The sequence below is a fragment of the Caenorhabditis briggsae genome, assembly GCF_000004555.2.
Source record: "Caenorhabditis briggsae complete genome, chrV, whole genome shotgun sequence".
Lineage (NCBI taxonomy): Eukaryota > Metazoa > Nematoda > Chromadorea > Rhabditida > Rhabditidae > Caenorhabditis > Caenorhabditis briggsae.
In genome coordinates this window covers 6,081,981-6,101,808 of record NC_013488.2, presented here as the reverse complement: position 1 = coordinate 6,101,808, position 19,828 = coordinate 6,081,981, and the positions used below count along the sequence as shown (strand labels likewise).

At 38.2% G+C, this 19,828-nt stretch overlaps 5 protein-coding genes across 5 annotated transcripts; 1 reads left to right on the top strand and 4 right to left on the bottom strand.

Moving 5' to 3' along the window:
* Positions 1 to 481: 481 nt before the first annotated feature.
* Positions 482 to 2,577, top strand: CBG06338 (the record flags this gene model as incomplete). Its single annotated transcript, XM_002647252.1, has 8 exons — positions 482 to 580; positions 630 to 674; positions 723 to 861; positions 1,433 to 1,532; positions 1,584 to 1,659; positions 2,115 to 2,213; positions 2,261 to 2,293; positions 2,407 to 2,577. The coding sequence occupies 8 exons, from the start codon at positions 482 to 484 to the stop codon at positions 2,575 to 2,577; spliced, it is 762 nt and encodes a 253-aa protein (XP_002647298.1).
* A 623-nt stretch (positions 2,578 to 3,200) lies between these two features.
* CBG06337 lies at positions 3,201 to 4,845 on the bottom strand (the record flags this gene model as incomplete). Its single annotated transcript, XM_002647251.1, has 4 exons — positions 3,201 to 3,305; positions 3,349 to 4,036; positions 4,100 to 4,598; positions 4,647 to 4,845. 4 exons carry the CDS (start codon positions 4,843 to 4,845, stop codon positions 3,201 to 3,203), a joined length of 1,491 nt encoding a protein of 496 aa, XP_002647297.1.
* A 239-nt stretch (positions 4,846 to 5,084) lies between these two features.
* Cbr-srbc-40 lies at positions 5,085 to 6,874 on the bottom strand (the record flags this gene model as incomplete). Its single annotated transcript, XM_002647250.1, has 4 exons — positions 5,085 to 5,444; positions 5,492 to 5,698; positions 6,507 to 6,738; positions 6,786 to 6,874. The coding sequence occupies 4 exons, from the start codon at positions 6,872 to 6,874 to the stop codon at positions 5,085 to 5,087; spliced, it is 888 nt and encodes a 295-aa protein (XP_002647296.1).
* A 2,604-nt stretch (positions 6,875 to 9,478) lies between these two features.
* Cbr-icl-1 lies at positions 9,479 to 13,085 on the bottom strand (the record flags this gene model as incomplete). The annotated part of the gene is made up of 6 exons (XM_045237122.1): positions 9,479 to 9,804; positions 9,853 to 11,101; positions 11,155 to 11,988; positions 12,476 to 12,589; positions 12,633 to 12,992; positions 13,041 to 13,085. The coding sequence occupies 6 exons, from the start codon at positions 13,083 to 13,085 to the stop codon at positions 9,479 to 9,481; spliced, it is 2,928 nt and encodes a 975-aa protein (XP_045093189.1).
* A 3,357-nt stretch (positions 13,086 to 16,442) lies between these two features.
* On the bottom strand, positions 16,443 to 18,571 carry Cbr-sri-4 (the record flags this gene model as incomplete). Its single annotated transcript, XM_002647248.1, has 7 exons — positions 16,443 to 16,666; positions 16,711 to 16,792; positions 17,409 to 17,645; positions 17,902 to 18,030; positions 18,078 to 18,173; positions 18,220 to 18,357; positions 18,404 to 18,571. The coding sequence occupies 7 exons, from the start codon at positions 18,569 to 18,571 to the stop codon at positions 16,443 to 16,445; spliced, it is 1,074 nt and encodes a 357-aa protein (XP_002647294.1).
* Between the last annotated feature and the right edge of the window lie 1,257 nt (positions 18,572 to 19,828).

Here is a 19,828-nt window from a genome sequence, read left to right as displayed (position 1 = left end):
GGTGGAATTCCATCATTCGCAATCGGATCGGATACGGAGTTCGCGAACGGATAGAATACGGAGGGAATAATGCGTTGTGGTTTTCTGCAAACGGGTAGCGTGCGGTCCGTATGCGGTTCTTATTTCAACCGCGCGTGAATGCTGTGCCTCCGAAACGGGTCCGTTCGCATTTTACCTGTGGATTTTCCAGATCGAAATTTGTGCGTTGCTGAGTAATCGAATTTCACCCACTTGTTATTATTTTTCCGAAAATATATTCAATTTTTGTTAATTAGCTAGATCCGGTTCTTCGGATTTGATTAGATTTTGTTCTCATGAGTCTAAAAATTTCTTTTCCTGATGTGTTGCAAAAGAGAATTGACTCACTTTCATATATATCCAGAATCCTATTATCCTGAATTGAATTCTTGAATTCTGTATATCTTGAATATTCATTTTTCGAATCTTCCTGAAAAGAAAAATATGTTTCGTATGTTCCAGAATGAATGGACATTTTTATGACCATTGTGTGCCTGTTGGGCATCATTTGCGCATTGGCCACGATACTGCTCAATTTCAATTTAGTGATAAGGATTGTGATGTTAGTGGAAGACAAAAAAAACTTCATAACAATCATTTCCCCGTTTCAGGAAGAAATCAAAGCGAAATGCAGATATGCATTTGTTTTACTACAGGTTTGCATTTTACATTTTTTTGGGGCAACTTGTATTCTAACTTTTCAGTATGTCGGTCCTTATGTGGGCAAAGTCACTGGATGTGCTATCGAAGCGACAGTAGTTTCAACTCTTTTAATATTCAAAAAAATCGCTGAAGCTTCTAGTCGTCGACGGACTGTAGCTGTTAAAAATCTCAGTATACACAGTAATCAAGTCTTAACTATTTAAGAGAGTCAATAAAAATTCGCGTTTATTTCTTCTTTTCTTCTCACTGTATATCACCAGGCGGGAAACAAGGTTCCAAAGTTGACCAAAAATAAATCAAACTTTTCAGATACATCTACAATTCTCGAATTCAGATTTTTTTTTTCTGCGATTTGAATGAATCTTGCTTTCCAAAAATTGTGTTTCAGTAGCAACGAAAATCGTGGAAAAAAAGTTGACTTTTTTGTGAGCATTCCTGCTTCTCCCTTATAATCACTTTGGTGTTTTCAACCAACAAGAATTTATTTCTATCTTAATCAGTCAAGTATCACTTCCTGTTCAAAAGTTTTTTCCAGACATTTTCCAGGACGAAATTCGCGCCTTGCTCACAAATCGAATTTCACACGATGTTTGGTTTTCACTCTAAAAAACATATTCAATTTTCATTAATTAGCTAGTTCCTGTTCTTCAGATGTCTACAAAAAACGATTAATAAGAAAATTCAACGAAATCTCTTTATTATTTTTGTGTGATAACTCTAGCGATTGCGTAGCGTTTTCTGAATCTTCCAGAACAAATGGACAATCTCATAACCATTGTATGCTTGTTAGGAATTATTTGCGCACTGGTCACGATATTGCTCAATATCAATTTAGTCATAAAGGTTGTGATGTCAGTAGAAAACAAAAAAAAACACTACAAAATGCAGTTATATATTTTCAGGAACAAATCAAAGCGAAACGCAGACATGCATTTGTTCTACTACCGGTTTGCATTGGACATATTTTTTGAGCAACTCGTAAGTTTTGTAAAATGTTCAGTTTTCCTATACAGTATATCTCAGTACTCTTCTTCATTCTCTTCATTCTGCTCTCCATTAAAGCTCCACAATTTATGGTCGAATTTCGTCCTTTGATAGTCTATCTTGCCCTTTTTTGGTCAAATTTTGCCGCTTGCCGGTCCATTATTGCCCTTTCCATATCTGCCGAAAGAGTCATAGATGCATATTTTCCCATTACATATCGCTCCTATAGAAACCTAGTTCCTAATTGGATTGTTTTAGCAGTAGGTATCGCATTTGGAGTCTCGGAAGAATTCGTTTTCTTCAATTTATGCTCTTATGACATGATCATTCCTCCAAGTTGTCGAGTTTTTGGCTGCGCGATTAATCAGTGCTTTTATTATTTTTGGACAATTCACAAAGACGTATTCCTTAGTTTTTGTGGTTCATTTTTTCAAAAAACTTGCTTTCAGGCGATATTCTCAGCTATAGTGTTATTATCAATAATGCTATCAACCAAACTATTTATTTGGAACAATTTGAGGCATAAGAAGAATAATCAACTATCAAAGGTAACATTCAAAAAAGTAATATCATTTACAACATTAAACAATTTCAGGCAAACCGTCTTGCACTACTGAATACCGTAACCGTGTTAGTTTTCGATTTCCTCCCTTCCTTTTGCCCTTCAATGTGACCCAATGCCAAAATCTTCTCTTTCGATGTAAGACACTTTGATATATTACAGGAACCCTGATTTTTCAGTTTGTTGGACCCTATAATGATGTTTTCAAAGTCACTGGATGTGCCATCGAGGCGTTCGTAGTTTCAACTCTTCTGATATTCAGAAAAGGGAAGATCGCTGAAACATCCAGTCATCGTCGGAGTATAGTTGCTAAAAAATCAATCCAAAGTAACCAAGTCGTAGCTTTTTAAGATTGTAGATGAAAGTTCATTGTTTTCCCATTTGTTCCATGAAAATTTTCTTCTTTGAATTCTTCTTATCTCGATTCGGTTAACAAGGCTTCAAAGTTGACAATTTATTTATTGAAAGAGTCAGAATATGATTTTTTTACTGTCAAAAGTCACTAGAGTTTAGATCACCGTTTGCCCAAAATGCAAGCAATGGACAAACATTTTTCAGATTTTTTTTGGATGAGTGGTGTTTCCAGGAAATTATGTCTATCATATTGAATTAGGGAGAGGTTATCACTTCCTGTTCAAAAGTTTTTTTTTCTTTCACACATTTTCCAGACCGAAGTTCATGCCTTGCTCTGGAATCTAATGTCCCACGACTTGTTTTTCCGAAAACCAATTCAATTTTTCTTAAACAATTATAGTTCCTGTTATTAGGATGTCTGCAAAAAAATAATTTTCTGGATCTTACAGAAAAAATGAACAATCTTGTTACCAAATTCAACGATGATTCATGGTTTCTCAACCCTAGGATAACAGAACAAAATGTTCATGAAATTTTTCAAAAATTGTTTTCAAAACAGGTCAACATCCAGTCATTTATTTTTATAGTAAGGGTAAAATCGGAAATTCAAGAAACCATTTCATTTAACATTCCTTCGTTTTAAAACTGCATGAAACTTCCTGGGGAACACTCCAACTTTCTCAGCTTTCTCCAAAGATGGTGGACCAGTAGCAGGTGGCAAAACCTGAACTTTTTTCTTTCAAAATCCATCCATATAAAACCAATACCTGATATCGATTGAAAAAGTTGGCAATGAACAGGAACAATTCCATTCTGGCAAGACCTTCCCCTAGGCATTGCCGTTTTCCGATTGAAAATGGAATGAGCTCGTCTATCTTCTTCAGCTTCCCTTCTTCATCAAGAAATCTGTCAGTATTGAATGCATATGGATCTGGGAACACTTTTTCATCCAACATAACCGTACTAATCTGAGCAATCACTCCAGTTCCTTTCTTCACTGGATACCCATTGATTATCGTGTCTTTTGTAGTTGCATGGAATAGATTCAGAGGAAGCAAATTTACACATCGTTGAGACTCATTTATCACTGCATTGATTAACGGGAGCTCATTTTTATCAGCAGTCGTCACCAATCTTTTATCATCTCTTATCACTCTATCAAGCTCCTTGTGGATTCTTTCCTGGACTTCTGGATGATTCATGACATAAGCCACTGTCCAAGTCAACGTTGTATGAGTAGTAGTGAGTCCTGCGAACCACAAATCAAAGCACATATTTGCAAGTTGTTGATTCGAAAATAGTTCCGTGTCTCCTTTCTCTTCTTGTCTTTTCTGCTCTTTCAGATAAGCTTCTGCATAATCCAAAACGTCTTCGGACTCAAAATCTATTTTCAGACGGTGCTCCGCTATTTGGGCATAGAAAAAGCTGTAGTAGTCCTCACGCTTTTCAGTGATACTAAAATAAAAGTTATATAACATATTGTATTAAGTTCACCCGATAAATTAGTTTTAAACTCACATATCATCCAGTGACTTTCCCGGAAGATATTTTCCGATACCAGGTGCAAACGCTTGGATGCAATATTTAAAACTGGTGAAGGATTTTTCCTGGATATCAATTAGATCCTTCAACTTTTGAAACTCTTCCTGCTTCTCTTCATCAAACCGGTATCCAAAAACTAGCTGATTTATAACATTTGCCACTGTATTATAAATCTCCTTTGGCACATCTTGCTCTTCTTCAATATTCTTGTCAACTACTTTGAAGAACTCCTCAATTTCTAAAAGAATTTTCTGCTGCATCAAATCCTTTCCAAGTCCAAAATTTCTGAAAGTGGATAGAGCAAAGCGTCGATGAGTGCTCCAGAAGTGTCCACTGGTCTCGATGATTCCAAATTTTCCACCTCTAAACTTCTCAGTGAATGGTTGTTGCAATTTGTCAGTATAAGTGTCCCCATCCTTCACAAAAGTTTCTTTCATGAGTTCGTAAGATCCAATCATGACATATGGAGAGGGCCCTGAACATTTTTTCAGCAAGTTCGCTCTACTGATAAAACAAAACTCACCTAGCCAAAATGTGTACACATCTCCATACGTTTTGTTCCATTTCCTGAAACATTCATAGCCAGGTTTGTCCCAAATGAATGGGATGATGTTTCCAACAAAAGGCACTGGGATAGGTCCAGGTGGATAGTTCCACCGTTTGTAGTATAATTCGTAAAACAGCCAGAGGAAAATAATTGGGATGATGAATAAGAACATCATTTTATTAAAATGAAAAATCTGAATAAGAGAGATCTCTTTAACTCAAAAAATGTATAAAAACATGTGATTTTTACTTGTTGACGAAACAAAATGAGATAGTGGGGATACGACAGAGAGTATAGAGAAAATAGAGACATTAGCCCAGTTATATGGAGAAAGTAGATGTAACGAAAATTTGTTTACGAGTATTTTATTTTGGCAGGTAGAGAAGCAAACTAGAAACAAAAAAGAACAACAATTCAAAATCTATGATGGTCCGACGAGTGTGTGCCATGACTGAATCCTCTAATTACAAATGTTGTTGCTGCCTTCTGTTCCACGTACTTTTTTCTCATAATTCTGAACATCAGTGCAGATTCTATAGTGTTCCCCACAAGTTTTCCAACTAGATTGAATGGTCCAGCGTACGAAAACTGGAAAAGTTCAAAATCCGGCCATAGACTAACACAAAATGGAGGAATGAATTGACAAAAGAATGTGGTCACAGCATCAATGATTGCTAATCGATTGGCTTGGGTCAAAGAGCTCACAGATTTGCTCCACAGAAATAGGCGGACACAAAATGCAGTTGATAGAAAAACAATTGTAGATAGGATAACCTGAAGTTCGGAATTCGTTTTGGAAATTCGAAGATGCAATGTCTGACCGTCTGATAAGTGGACCAGAAAGTTTTGAAGCATACATTCATAACACAACCAAGAGCCAAACAGTTTTTTGGAACGTAAATTACAAAATCGCAGCAGTAGAAAAATATAAAGTCTTGGAAAAGTCCAGAAGCCAGTGAGAATAGGAAAAATGGCCAGACGGGGATCCTAGAGTGATAAACACGATATTCGATTGGGAAGAAAGCGGCCTGAAAATATTTATTTTCGATTGCGAAATTTCTCAACTACCAGCCTATTTGCCGCGCCTCCGGCGCATCAATCAGCTGGCTGGTGCGCCTTCGGCGCGATTTGATCTTTTTTATTTTTTTCGTCGCTTCGCGACTCACTCTTTTTCAAAATGAATTTCAAGCTTTTCAAAATGTGCGGACAAACTGACAGAGAAAGAGACGCAACTTAACTTATAATATTTATTACCAGCAAACTGGTGCGCCCTCTGCGCAATTCAACTTATTTTTTTTACTGGTTCGTCGCTCTTTTTTTCAAAGGACCACGCAAATCTATATTTTATTTTCAACCTTTTCAAAAGTTGATTTTAGCGAAAATATGTCTATGTCATCGTGCCATAAAGCTCGCAAAATTAGACTACCCAGAAAGGTGTAGGACCTGCTCACACGGAAAAACGTGTTCAGCAGGAAGCGCCAAAACCAAATATTCAGAAGCAGAATTGCCAGAAACGAACAACTATATTTGAATTTTGTTACAAATATTTTCGATAAAGCCCTGTTAAAATTTGACCTGGATTGGGCTATTTTCCAAGAAGTTATGTCGTTGTCTTTTGGTTGCAGAACTTTTGCCGCACCCTGTACTTCAAATTACACTCTTCTGATTTTGTATGATCTAAAATGTACTTCGTGTATATCTTGCTCTGTATCTCTCATATTCTACCGTGAGAAAACAAATCTACTGAATCAGTCTGGATTCATTCACACGGAAGCTAATTTTCAGAACAAAAATCTGCCAAAAAGTACAATCGAACCAAAAATAAAAAGTGCTTACCATGACTCTATCACAGCTGATAAAAAACTGGAACATCATTCGTGCCATTTGTAGATTTGATGTTAACAATCCGAACCATAATACCAGCAGTCTCGTAGATTCGAAAAATTCGGGGAACGTGTAAAAAGTGAGCACATGACCTAAATAAAGACATGTGGCGAATCCAATAATGACATCCAAATGAAATCGATAGTAAAACTGGGTCATATCATGGGTTTGGTGGTGTTTCTGGCTGAAGATTTTGGGAATTGGTAGCTTTGAAAATACTCAAAGTTTTACCTCCGATATATAAAAATCAAATAACAATTCATAATTGCTACGAGGACACCACAAATCACACCAATAGAGGATACGATAAATGGGAGCATTTCTCAACAATTTATGAGTGATCTGAAAAATGAATTGGAATGTACATATGTATATATCAGAGTTTAGAAATTAGTTTTCGCTCGAATGAACTATTATGATTTTGAATAGAATTAGTTTTTCAAAGATATAATTTCGAAAAGAAGATTCTAGACTAGAAAATTATGGATTTTTCAGAATACACTGACAAAGTTCAGAATACAGGGGATGTATTGATAGAAGGCCTCAAAGTTCCAAAATAATCAAGAACATATAGAAATTTTTGTGTACGTGAAAAATGTCAGAAGATCGAAAAAATGAGAAAAAACTGCTAGACTGGAAAGTAGAACTCGAGTCATAGTTTCCTTTGGTTCGTGTGAAAACGACAAGACTTTCTCAAAATGGTTTTGATTATGTAAACTTTTGATTTATTTTTCTTCCGTCCCGATTGGTAGGATTTTTAGATGTTCTCAAAGAGGTGACATTTAACATTCTCTTCATTTTTTTGGGAGTTACGGTAGTACCGTTGCTCAGCTAATAATGAATGTGCTGCCCCAAAATAAATCAGAAGCAATATCAGACGTTATTAAAAAGCATTTTCAGGCGTTGTCAACAAATATTTCCAGACGTTCGTTTAGATTCGTTTATTTTTGCACATTCTCACATTCAGAGAAGAATGTGACGGAAATTAGTTCAATCAACTTTTGGAATTAAAGAAGTAGTCACAAATCTTTTAACACAGAATTATGAGCGTTGAGATGCATCTCGTACTGAAAATATCTTCGGCTGGTGAACAGTAAACTTTCCCGTTAGCAGCCAGAACATTACGATAGACTCAATTGTGCTTCCTAAAATTTTTCCAAATAGCAGAAAAGGGCCAGAATACGACAATTGGAAAAGTTCGAAATCAGGAAAAAGAGTAAGATATAATGGTGGGACGAATTGACAGAAGAATGTGGTTACAGCATCAATGACTGCTAATCGATTGGCTTGGGCAAATGAGCTGATAGGTTTGCTCCAAACGAATAAACGGATGTAAAATGCTAAAGCGGGAAAGATAACTATTGAGATAACCACCTGGAAACGAACAAGATTGAATTTCATATTGATCTGGAGAAACTCACAGTCTGAAAAGTGGACCAATAATTTCGAAAGCAGGCTGTAGTGGCACACCCAAGTGATAAACAGTTGATAGGGACGTCGATTAGATTTTCACAGACATAGAAGTAGGCAACGTTTTGTGATAAACCAATGCATAAAGACAAACAAAATAATAGGTTTACAGGAACTCGAGAATGGTAGATGTGATACGTGATAGGTAGGAATGCTGCCTGTAAGGTGTAGGTCATTAGGTGTCCCTTAAATTCTAAACTTCTCAAAAAAATTTTTAATGTTGCCTCTTGGCGTCTGTTGAAACTGATGTCTGATGTGCTCATTAGTTCCTTATCTGAACTCATCCACCCACGAATGTTGCATCAAAGTTTTCCAACTTACCACAACTCGATCACAAGTGATGAATAATTGAAACATTATTCTGCTCATTTGCAAGTTTGCCGTCAACAATCCGAACCAGAGAACCATAAGTTTACTTGTTTCAAAAAAATCAGGAAAAATATAAAATGTGAGAGTATGTCCAATATAAAATGACATGGTGATTCCAATTATTACATCCAAATGAAAGCGATAGGAGAACTGTGTCATACCATTGGTGTTGTGATGTTTTTTGCTGAAATTTGCGTAATCTAATAAAATGACACAAAAAGAACTACAGCATCAGTCAAAAAAATATTGAAAAAAAACGTTTTTTCAGTTGATTTAGACCACTTTCAGGAGTATAGGGGTATCTTTCAGAAATTGGTAAATAACTAAAAAACTAGAAATTTTCAAAAAATTCTGTGAATACAAAGTTTTCAATCTAGGTTTGTTTTACGCTCTTCAAAATAATAAAAAAAATCTATCGGGTTTTCCGCCAATCTAGCCCGGCCCGCGGCATGTTAATGGATCGGAATCCGGCTGAAATGATATAGACGTGATGGGCCCTGTCGAGATCTATCATTTGGTACCAAAACTGTCTGAATATCTCGATTTGGAGACAAGTTATCTGCCGGCCCGCCATCTGCCCGGGCCGGCTCGTTTGCAACTATGCTCTTTAGAGATAAACTCGAAGTTTCTGGAGGATCTTGAACTCGTAGACAAAATTTTGGATGGGCGTGCCGCTAAATGCTGAGCTAAGCGGACGTCGCCAAAGCTTACGACTGCATAATTCATTCTCTGTTACCTTTTGAACAAATAAATGAAAAAGCAATTCAAAAGAACAATCGCAATTGCACAAATCACTCCGATGAAAGAGAGTAGGATAGCAAGAAACATTTTTTTTTGCTTCTTGCAGACTGATTTTGATTTTCTTGATACTCAGAGAATACGTTTCCTGTTGAACGATTTCACACGACAGACAAAGTTCTTCGTTGTGATTTGATTCGTATGAATATTTTGAGTTTGACGTCAATGATTAGCAAAAGTATTGAAATCAAAATTTATAAAATTAGGTACGGCAGAATGTACAATAGAAACCTGTGCAAGAGAAACGAAATCAAAAGTGTATACGAATAATTGAGAAAATAAAGTGCCTAATAACCTTCCGACACAAGTTTATCGTAGGCATCAGTTGTCAAGAAATCGCTGAGTTTCTCCTCAGTGACAAACTTCTCGAGGAGTTCGGCAGCTTCTGGAATTCGGTTGACAACGGATCCAGCACGAATCAGACGACGTTCGGATTCAGCGGCGATGGTTTGCTTGACAAGTCCTGCGTCGATAGTGCGTCCGTCCTCGAGTTTGGCGTCGTGATGAAGCCATTGCCAGAGTTGAGCACGAGAGATTTCAGCGGTGGCGGCGTCCTCCATCAAGTTGTACAATGGGACACATCCGGTTCCACGGAGCCAAGAGTCAAGGTATCCTGAAAGAATGTGTTGTTTCACGTGATTCAGAAGTCAGATTGACTTACCAAGAGTGACTGAGATATTATGACGGAAGCCAGCTTCAGTACGAGTTCCCTCTGGGATCACTGTCAAATCTTCCTTTGAGCATGGAGACCGAGAAAGGAGCTTGTTGATCTGGTTTGGTTTTGGCATCATCTGATCGAAAACTCCCTTGGCCAGTGGCACCAATCCTGGATGGGCAACCCAGGTTCCGTCGTGTCCATCAGTGACTTCACGTTCCTTGTCAGCTCTAACCAAAGCAAATGCCTTGTCGTTAGCAGCTGGGTCGTGTTTGATTGGGATTTGAGCAGCCATTCCTCCCATAGCATGGATTCCACGTTGATGGCAAGCCTTGATGACCTCCAAGGAGTAGTTTCTCATGAATGGAGCAGTCATTCCAATTTGGAATCTGTCTGGCAACAAGAACTTGCGATGGGATTGGAAGGTCTTGATGTAGGAGAAAATGTAATCCCAACGTCCGCAGTTGAGTCCAACGATGTTATCCTTGAGAGCATGGATGATCTCATGAAGTTGGAAGCTGGCAAGCAAGTGCTCAATAAGAACGGTACACTTGATGGTTCCACGAGCCAATCCCAGTTTCTCCTCGGTGTACTTGAAGACGTCAGCCCAGAGTTGCGCTTCCTCGGCACTTTGAAGCTTTGGAAGATAGAAGTATGGTCCGGAGCCTTGAGCGATGAGAGCCTTTGCGTTATGGAAGACGAATAGTCCGAAATCGAAGAGGGATCCGGAGGTTGGTTGGTTATGGATCAAGACGTGCTTTTCTGGAAGATGCCATCCACGTGGACGGACCTTCAAGACAGCGTGCTTCTCATTCAAAGTGTACTCCTTCTTGGTGGTTGGATGAACATAGGAGATGTTCTTCCTGACTGCATCATACAAATTGATTTGTCCTTCCAATTGGTTTCTCCATGTTGGAGAGTTGGAATCCTCGAAATCGGCCATAAAGACGTTTGCTCCAGAGTTCATAGCATTGATGACCATCTTACGATCAGTTGGTCCAGTGATTTCGACTCTTCTGTCTTGCAAGTCACGTGGAATTTCCGCTCCCTTCCATCCTTGATCGCTGCGAAGGACTTCGGTTTCCTTATTGAAGTCTGGGAACCAGAGAGAGCTGTTGATATCATCTTGAACTTGACGACGCTTTGAGAGAAGTCTCAAACGACGTGGATTGAATTCTGTGTTGAGGTCGTGAAGGAATCGAAGAGCATCTGGAGTAAGAATCTTCTCATCTCCGGCGACAGTTTGGGCGGTTAGCTGGAAATGGACTCATTGAGATGGATCGACTAAAAAAATAAAAATAAACTTACAGAAAGAATTTCTTCATCTTCGGAAGCCGAAGCAACGGCAGTTTGGAATTGAGCCTCCTCGGTGGATCCCGACAAGGCAGTAGTTGAAGAAAGTCCTCCGGTAACCGCGCGACTGACGGCGTCAAAGTAGCCGGTTCCGACTTCACGTTGATGCTTGACAGCCGTGTATCCATGCTTCTCAGCAGCAAACTCTCCTTCCTGGAGAGCCGAATAAGCCAACATTCCAGTCTCCTTGTAGTTCTTCGCCAAGTCGAACATGCTATAACTGTTGGCATGGAATCCGGCAAGAGTGATGAACTGATATTTGAATCCCATCGCTCCCAATTCCTTCTGGAATTTCTCCATCTGCGATGGCGAGAGATGCTTCTTCCAGTTGAACGATGGTGAGCAGTTGTAAGCGAACATCTTGTCTGGATATTGCTTGTGAACTCCTTCAGCAAACTCTCTGGCATCAGCAATCGTTGGATGAGACGTCTCCATCCAGATGAGGTCACAGTATGGAGCATATTGAATGGCACGGTCCACGCAGTATTGGATGGCAGTTGAATCCTTAAGTCTGTAGAATCCCTCAATGGTTCTGCCAGCGTCGTAATCAATGTATGGATGATCCCTTGGATCAATATCCGAAGTCAAAAGTCTCGAAGATTCTGCATCGGTTCTGGCGACAATGATGGTAGGAACTCCACAGACATCAGCAGCCAAACGGGAGGCGTTCAAGTGACGGATATGTTGTGCGGTCGGGATCAAAACCTTTCCTCCCATGTGTCCACATTTCTTCTCAGAACCCAACTGATCTTCGTAGTGAACTCCAGCGGCTCCTGCTTCGATGTAGGCCTGAAATATTGATGTCCTTCAAAAATTGAACTATAACAGTCAAAGATCGTTTGACTTGGTAAACAAGCCAGTGTTTTCGCGTTTGTCTTATCTTATCATTAGTAGGGCCGCAAGAAGAGAAAGAAAAGAAGAAATGATAGTCTTTGCTGATTGACCAAAATCACAAAAAAAAATGGAGAAGAAGGAAGGAACAGGTGGTGAACCAAACAAGATACTTCTGTACAGAAGAACGGTGTAATCAATATCAAAAAGTCAAAGTATCAAAGTGGTCCTGATCAATGATCACTTGCTGGACCATTAGACTCATCCTATTACTATTATCCTATCACTTCCTTTAGCTGCTCGGAAATTTCAATTCTATACACTTTTACACATAAACATTGCCAACTGTCACTTTCATTTCTTATCTTTTCTACTCGTCGTTGCTCGCCCAAAAGTGTCCACTGGTCAAGAGACGACCAACTGTTCACCCCTTTAGAGCTCTCACCTTCATCAATTCGAAGCAATTGAGAGCTCCTCCGAATCCAGCTTCAGCGTCGGCGACGATCGGAGCGTACCAGTCACGTTGGGCCAAATAGTCCTCAGCTTCGCAGGCCTCGATCTGCAAGTTATTGGAATAGAAAGGACTAAAGCTAGTGCTTTACCTGATCAGCTCTTCTCAATGATCTATTGATTCTTCTGGCGAGTTCTGGACCGGAATTTGCTGGGTATAATGACTGATCTGGATACATGTCTCCGGCGGAATTGGCGTCAGCGGCCACTTGCCATCCAGACAAATAAATAGCCTTCAGTCCAGCACGAACCATTTGAACTGCTTGGTTTCCGGTTTGGGCTCCGAGAGCTGGCACAAATGGTTCTGTATGGAGAAGTTGCCAGAGTTTGTTAGCTCCACGAGTGGCAAGAGTGTAGTCGATGTCGATGGATCCACGAAGTTTGAGCACATCTTCAACAGTGTAGTCACGCTTGATTCCCTTGAAACGGCCTTTTGGTGCCGATTTGACTACCTGAAGTTGTTTTTCAGTTCAGCGTTTCAAAGTTCCAATTATTTATACCTGATAGAAATTCTTGGCTGCTGCTCCGGCTGCTGGCGTGGTCATTTTTAAAAGCTTTTTGAATAGATTTAGCTTCCCAATTAAATAGGAACTAAAGTCGGCACACTTCCCCGGGACCCTTCTTTTATACCGATGCTCTCTTATCAAGAGACGCAGAGCGATGTGGGTCCGAAACTATAGAAATGGGCGGAGCCCTGTGTTGGGGTGTGATATCATTTGATGAGTAGAGAGACACAAGATACATAACAATTAGATTGTGAGATAGGAGAGAAATAGAGAAACAGAGAGAACATTCATTATTTTGTTTACATTTATTTTTCGATTGCAAATTGAGAAGAGGCTTGATATGGTGGTTGTTGATCGGTGATGGCGGAATTGAAAATTGGTGATTATGAAGAGGTTCAATAGGGTGTTTTTTTTTTTCCAAATAGATTCATTCCGGGTGTGTTGTGTTTGGCTGAGTAGGTCTATATTTTAGGCGGTACAATTCTCAAAAGTATCAAAACTATCCAATAATTCAAATCCGGTACGTTGAAGAATTACCTTATTTGCTAAAACCAACCCTATATAAGCAACTTGAGACACATAATTATCTCGGTTCCTGTAGAGATATCCAAAATCTGCCAGCTGATAAAGTATTGATAATATTATGATGAATAATTTATCAGTGAAAAATGACTTGATATCTTTTGAAGAAACTAAAATAGTTCAGCTCAAGGTGTACGGATAGGAAATTTTTTGAAATCTAAAATCTTTTTTTTTTCGTTTTTTGACTTCTCCCCTACACCAAAGCGCCCTCACCGAAATCCACGTTGTTGATCTTTCTCCAAGACCATCGCTTCAATTTTATTTTTATTTGCAACACCCGATCGCATGTTTTTTCCTCTTCTCTGGTCCCTCTATTTCTATGTTATCTTTTTATTCTGTCTGATCTGTGAAGTAGTACGTCTGAAGCTTCTTTGATCCAAAAGGCACTTGCTGATGTGCGATGTATATGCACTAATCAGTTTTCTCTAAATTATCAACTATCAGAACACAACGATCGGTAGCGGCGGGAAAAACGACTAGAGGTCCAAATTTAGAAATCATTTTGTACTTAATTTTAGCAAAAATTGAATATGTGAGTAGGAATTCGCAAATTTATCAACTTTTTCTATCAATTCAAATTTTTTATCGAATCTATAGCTGAGACGGGGACAGCTGTTGTTAATTGATCTTCAAAGAACAGAGAGACTGGTTTAGTGTAAATTCACATAACTGATCAGTGAACAATTCTAGACAAAATATAAAAATGATAGTGAAGAAAATATCTAGGAAAAAATGTTTATTTGTCTTCCACTGCTATTTGTTTAATCACCGATTTTTCATCTACTGTTTTATAGAAAAAAACTCAAAACTTTAAAAAAAATTATTTGAAAATTTCTGATCGTTCTCTGCAGTTGATCCGGTGTACTTCTAATCACCAATCGCTAATAAAACAGCGGCACGTGGTGAGTTGAAAAACAAGAAACGATAGGGGAAGGGACAAAGTACAGAAGAACACCAGGAGGAGGACACGGGGTGTACTTTGGACCAAAGGATTGGATGGACCAGAACAATTGGTTGTCAGATTGTTGAGTCAAAATTTAAAGTACAGCTTCTGATTTATGACCAGAAGTTTGAAAGTTCGATGTTTGAGAATCGGAAAAAAACGTTCTGTAAAAAATTTGGGCTCGTTTTCAGCAAAAAAAAAACATTTTTTGACCTTCTTACGAAAGTAATCAACTTTAGCGACCTGAAAACATAGTCCCAAGTTTTCCAATTTGTCTGAAAATTTCAAAGTGCGATAAACAAAAGTAAAGCTTCAGTTTTGTAGTTGACATTTTTTGTACATTTCCAACAAAGCGAGATACAGCACCGGTCAATAATATATACAAAAATGTTTTTTTTAAAGTCGATTTTGACCATTTTCAGGAGTCTGGAGTTTGGATGTCAAGTTTCCGATTACTTTGAAAATTTTGGATGATGTAAAACAGATCAAGATTCAAAACTTTGCATTCACAGGCTTTAAAAATTTTAAGTTTTACAGATCTTTGCGGATTTTTGAAAGACACTCAACTTTTCCTGTTTTTGTACTAAAACGTGAAAAAAGCAGGTGTCCTTCAGAAATCGGCAAGTTGCTGTAAAACTAGGGATTTTCGAAAAATTCTGTGAATCCAAAGTTTTCAATTTAGATCTGTTTCACACCCTCAAAGATTTTCAAATTTTTCGGATACTTGACAGCCGAGCTCCAGTCTCCTGAAAATACTCAAAATCAACTGAAAACGCGTTTTTGTATCTTATCGACTGGTACTGTAATTGGATTTAAAGTGGTACAACATTAATTACATGATGACTAATTTTAGTTTTTTGGGAACTTTTCTTTAAAATTTTCAGCTTTAACAATTTTTGACCGCTGGTTCTTATTCTTAAGTGCGCTGCCAAAACTGATACATTTTTTATCAGTTCTTCTTCTTCTCCTCGCCTTCAAATTATTTTCGTCGTGCTCTCGAAACAACACAATCATCAACAACACACTTCGTTCCCATCCCGCTGCCAGATGACAACTGTTTCGGCAAAGAAAAACGATAAGACAATGAGACAGCGCGCAGATCACGGAAACGCAGACACCTGTGGAAAAAGAGCGTGATAGGTATTCCCCCGAAAGAACGGTCAGCGACGAGGAGTCGAGGATAGAAGGGCACGCTGTATCATGTTGAGTGTACTCTGATCATCCTGAGAGAGAGAGAGAGAGAGAGAGGGGAGAGCAATAACGTGATGTCTCCTAGTAGTATATATTGGTGACTCGAGGAGGATGAACTATGATGTGAAGAGCACTTGGTACTTCGATCTGGAATCATTGATGGTGGATCACTGTGGGATCTTGATCGGACATAGATAGTCTAAAATCTCTGGAAACCTGGATTGAACTTCTGTGGCAAATAGTTCGGAGGGTACAAAATCCTTGTTTCGAAGCTAAAAATACCTGGAGAAATTCGATTTTTGTACAACCCGATGTGGATTTTGTACCTCTAAATCAGTTGGTACCCCTCTTCTACACCCGCATTAATGTACCCTCCGAATTATGTGCCAGTTTCTGTATAAATCAAAAATTGATCTTTTCCAGACAACAAATTTGTTTCAAAAACTTTCTAGACGCAATAGTGTTATTTGTCTGAAAACTTTGGACAAAATTTTTCTTCAAAACCCAGAAGATCATTCAAAAATTTCTTTGAAGGTTGGAGCGACTTTCTATGCTTCAAAATAAAACTTTCTTCTAGCAAAGGTCTCAAGATCTCTATACAACTTCATAATAAATCGTTATCAATGTATTTAGAAAAAAAGAAACCTTAATAAACAAATAGAGGTAAAATTACGGTAGTTTCAAAAGTACGTATGAACCCCACTGGGAATCGGTCTCACTGCCATGGGACAAGGACTTGTCACAGCCACAAATGTTGGCCTCGATTTTTTGCATGGTAATTTTTCCTTGAATTCTTCGTACTTTTTTGTCACAAAGTTTTTGAATGTAGCAGTGGTCATAATTAGACATCCAGTCGTCACCGCAGAGTGCATGCAGATGAAGAATGGAGCAGTGGCGGCTAGCGCTGAAAATTTCCATTGTTGAGAGCTTGAGTTAGGATGATGATACCATGGAGTTGTGCAAGTTGACTCGCTACAACTACGTAGACAGCAAACACTGGTATGCCAAGAACCAACGCTGGACCGGTGACCTGAAAATGAAGATGCCAGGAGAAATTACAGCACGGGAAACAAAACTATTATATTTATTTTTTTCAATTGAAAACGGTCAAATTTGATGACTTGAAAAAGTAGCCCAGAACTTTCCGACTAGTCTGAAAATCACAGAGTGTACTGAAAAATACAATTAGAGCTTTAGTTTTGTAGTTGACTACTTTTTTGTAAAACTTCAAACAAGTGGCAAATCTTAAACTAGCGCTGAAATTAAAGTTATGCCAATAATGGCACTGATTTGAGAGTCGTGCCACTTCAAAACCGCCCATCTCGCCTTGATGGAATTGTACAAAAAATGGTCAATTAAATGAAGTTCTAATTTTGTTTAGTACACTTTCAAATTTCCAGACAAATCGAAAAATTCTGAACTACTTTTTCAGGGATTCAAAGTTTTTTTTATTTTCCACATGTTGAATTTTTGAACTTCTTAAATCACTATTATTGGGCAACTACTTTATGTTTGCTATATGTGTATGTTGCTCATGTCACTTTAATTCTATGCTATTTTCAACAAAAAAATAGTACACATTTTTCATACATCATTTTCATAATACTTTATTTACCAAACCTCAAACATCAGAAAATAAGACTAACCTGAGTTGTCAACGTTATCATAGAAGACTTGTGCAATTGATAAGTTCTAGCCGACATGATGTAGCGATATCGATTGAGAACTTGACCAGTTCTCCAAGCAAGCCCAAATCCTATGACACCAGCCATCACATAATAAACGGAGATTAGAATTCCGAATGCCACAAATGTCGAGTTTTCTTTATAATCGTAAAAATCGAAAGTAAAATCTTGAAGCGATGGGTAGCAATCGGGATAGTTCTGAAGAAAACGGTAACTAATAATTTTGAATTTCTTGGAATTTTGTTCAAATAAACCTCTCGAGGAGTTGAACTTGTGGACCCACCGATTGAGGTATGGCGTTGCTACCAACTGAGCTACGGTGGCGGAAGTGCAACTCCTGGCAGCGGAGCTCCGCTAGTAGCAACGCGACCACTCCATTGGCGCATATTAACGAAATTTCGAGAAATATGTATATTGTTGTCCCCTCTCCTTTGAATATGGATTTTACACTTACCTCTATAATAGAGATTTCCTTTTGCTCCATCGACAGTCCAGAATGATACAAAGAAAATGCAATGATCACTGGAAATGCATGATAGACAAATAGAAGTGAGATACTGTGCAATTTCGAAAGGCTCCAGGCCTGAAAATCAGAAATAAAAAATTCAATTTTTGAAAATAAATTCCCACTTTATCCGGACTACACTTTGCGGCTGCCTGATGACGGTACATGAAACACGTGAGCAGTGCTGGAACTTGCATGCAAAAGATGAAGGCAAAAAATGTCTGAAAATCGAGGACATCCGGATACACAGATTTTCTTTAAACATACGATACAAATGTGTGACGTCACTCCGTACTTCACCTGGAACTCTCGCATCACTCCACAATTCATACCTCCAATCATTGGGAAGAAGAAATAAGCAGGATTGATAATTGATAAATCAATTTCCGTGATTAGCGCGGTTATCTGAAATTTTTCAAAATTTATACAACAAAAAATGATTGATTATTACCTGAACATAAAGTTGACAAAATCTGTAATTCGTATTTTTCTTGGACTTGGTTAGTGTTAAATAAATCCCAAATAAATTACAAATAGTGGACACTACACCGATTGAATGGATAATAGGTTCATAGTAAATCGGACACTCTAGAGGGCAGAAATTGGAACCGCGTATCATTTTTTTTTCTAATTTTTCAAGATGAAAGAATGACGAATAAGACGAGAAACTTTGGAGTAGGAGAGACCTTTTTGAAAATAATGTTTGTCAGAAATTTGAATTTTTCGTTGTGAAGTTTGAGTGAATGAAATTTTGGGGCGAACTATAATTATTCCTTTTTTCTTCCACCTGGAAAATTTTCTTTCACAAAAAGTTAGTGGCATGACTAGAAAATTATAGATAATTTTGGATGGCACTTATGAATCATTAGCCCCTAGACTTTTGAGCAACAAACATCAAAATACAGAACGTCAGAAATAATTGGCCTGAAAATTTGGAATGGAAAAATAATTGAGGTGTTCAGTTTTTTTAAAGGAAATTCTCTTCGTGATCATTAGTAGAATCTCAGACACAGGGTAACGGCATATGCCTAGGCGCGCATGTAGGATGCTATGTGTGCCCATAATAATTCCGTGGGTAGCGCGTGCGCGCTATATTTTTCGATCATATCGACCATGTTTCCTGTTTTCAAAGATCTTCTCGCTGTTTTCACTTGTAAAAATTATGCCCAACTAAAATACAACCTATTTTTTGTAAAGAAATCGGTAAAATTTGTTACAAAATCTGATTTTTCTCGAAATCAGGATTTTCTGTTTTACTTCGGAATAAGCGAAATAATATACTTTTAAGGTGGAATGAAGGTTGGTTGGTAATTTTTCCGATTATTACGAAGTAAAAGTAGAAAAAAAATCCGAGAAACTCAAATATATCGAAAACAAAATTCATAGTTTTTCTTGCTGTGAGAGCATTCTGCGAAAACTGGAAAAATGGTCACTCTGTAAAATCTGAAAAGGAAAATGAACGATATTGGAAAATCTGAACAAAATCACATCTTTTACAACTATAGTTAGATGAACTAATCAATATATGAGATATCCATCCCCAATACGACCTGAAATTGTAGACGAAATATGGACGCGGCACGCCCGATCTCGATCGCGCGTGCGCGCATATAGCTTAACTATGTCGTCCATATGAGACGCCGCGCCAACGCATATACCATGCGCAGCCGTTACCCTGTGGAGTTTCAGAATTTTAGACTCTCAGAATTTCAGAATTTTAGAATCTCAGAATTTCAGAATTTCAGAATGTCTGATTTTTTTCAAGAGAAGTAGATTGGGGCTAAAGAGGATGCGGTAGGATTTGAAAAGTCAGGCAAACAACTGAGAATTTAGAAGTTTCGAATCCTCATAACGCGATCTCAGAATTTCAGGGGGC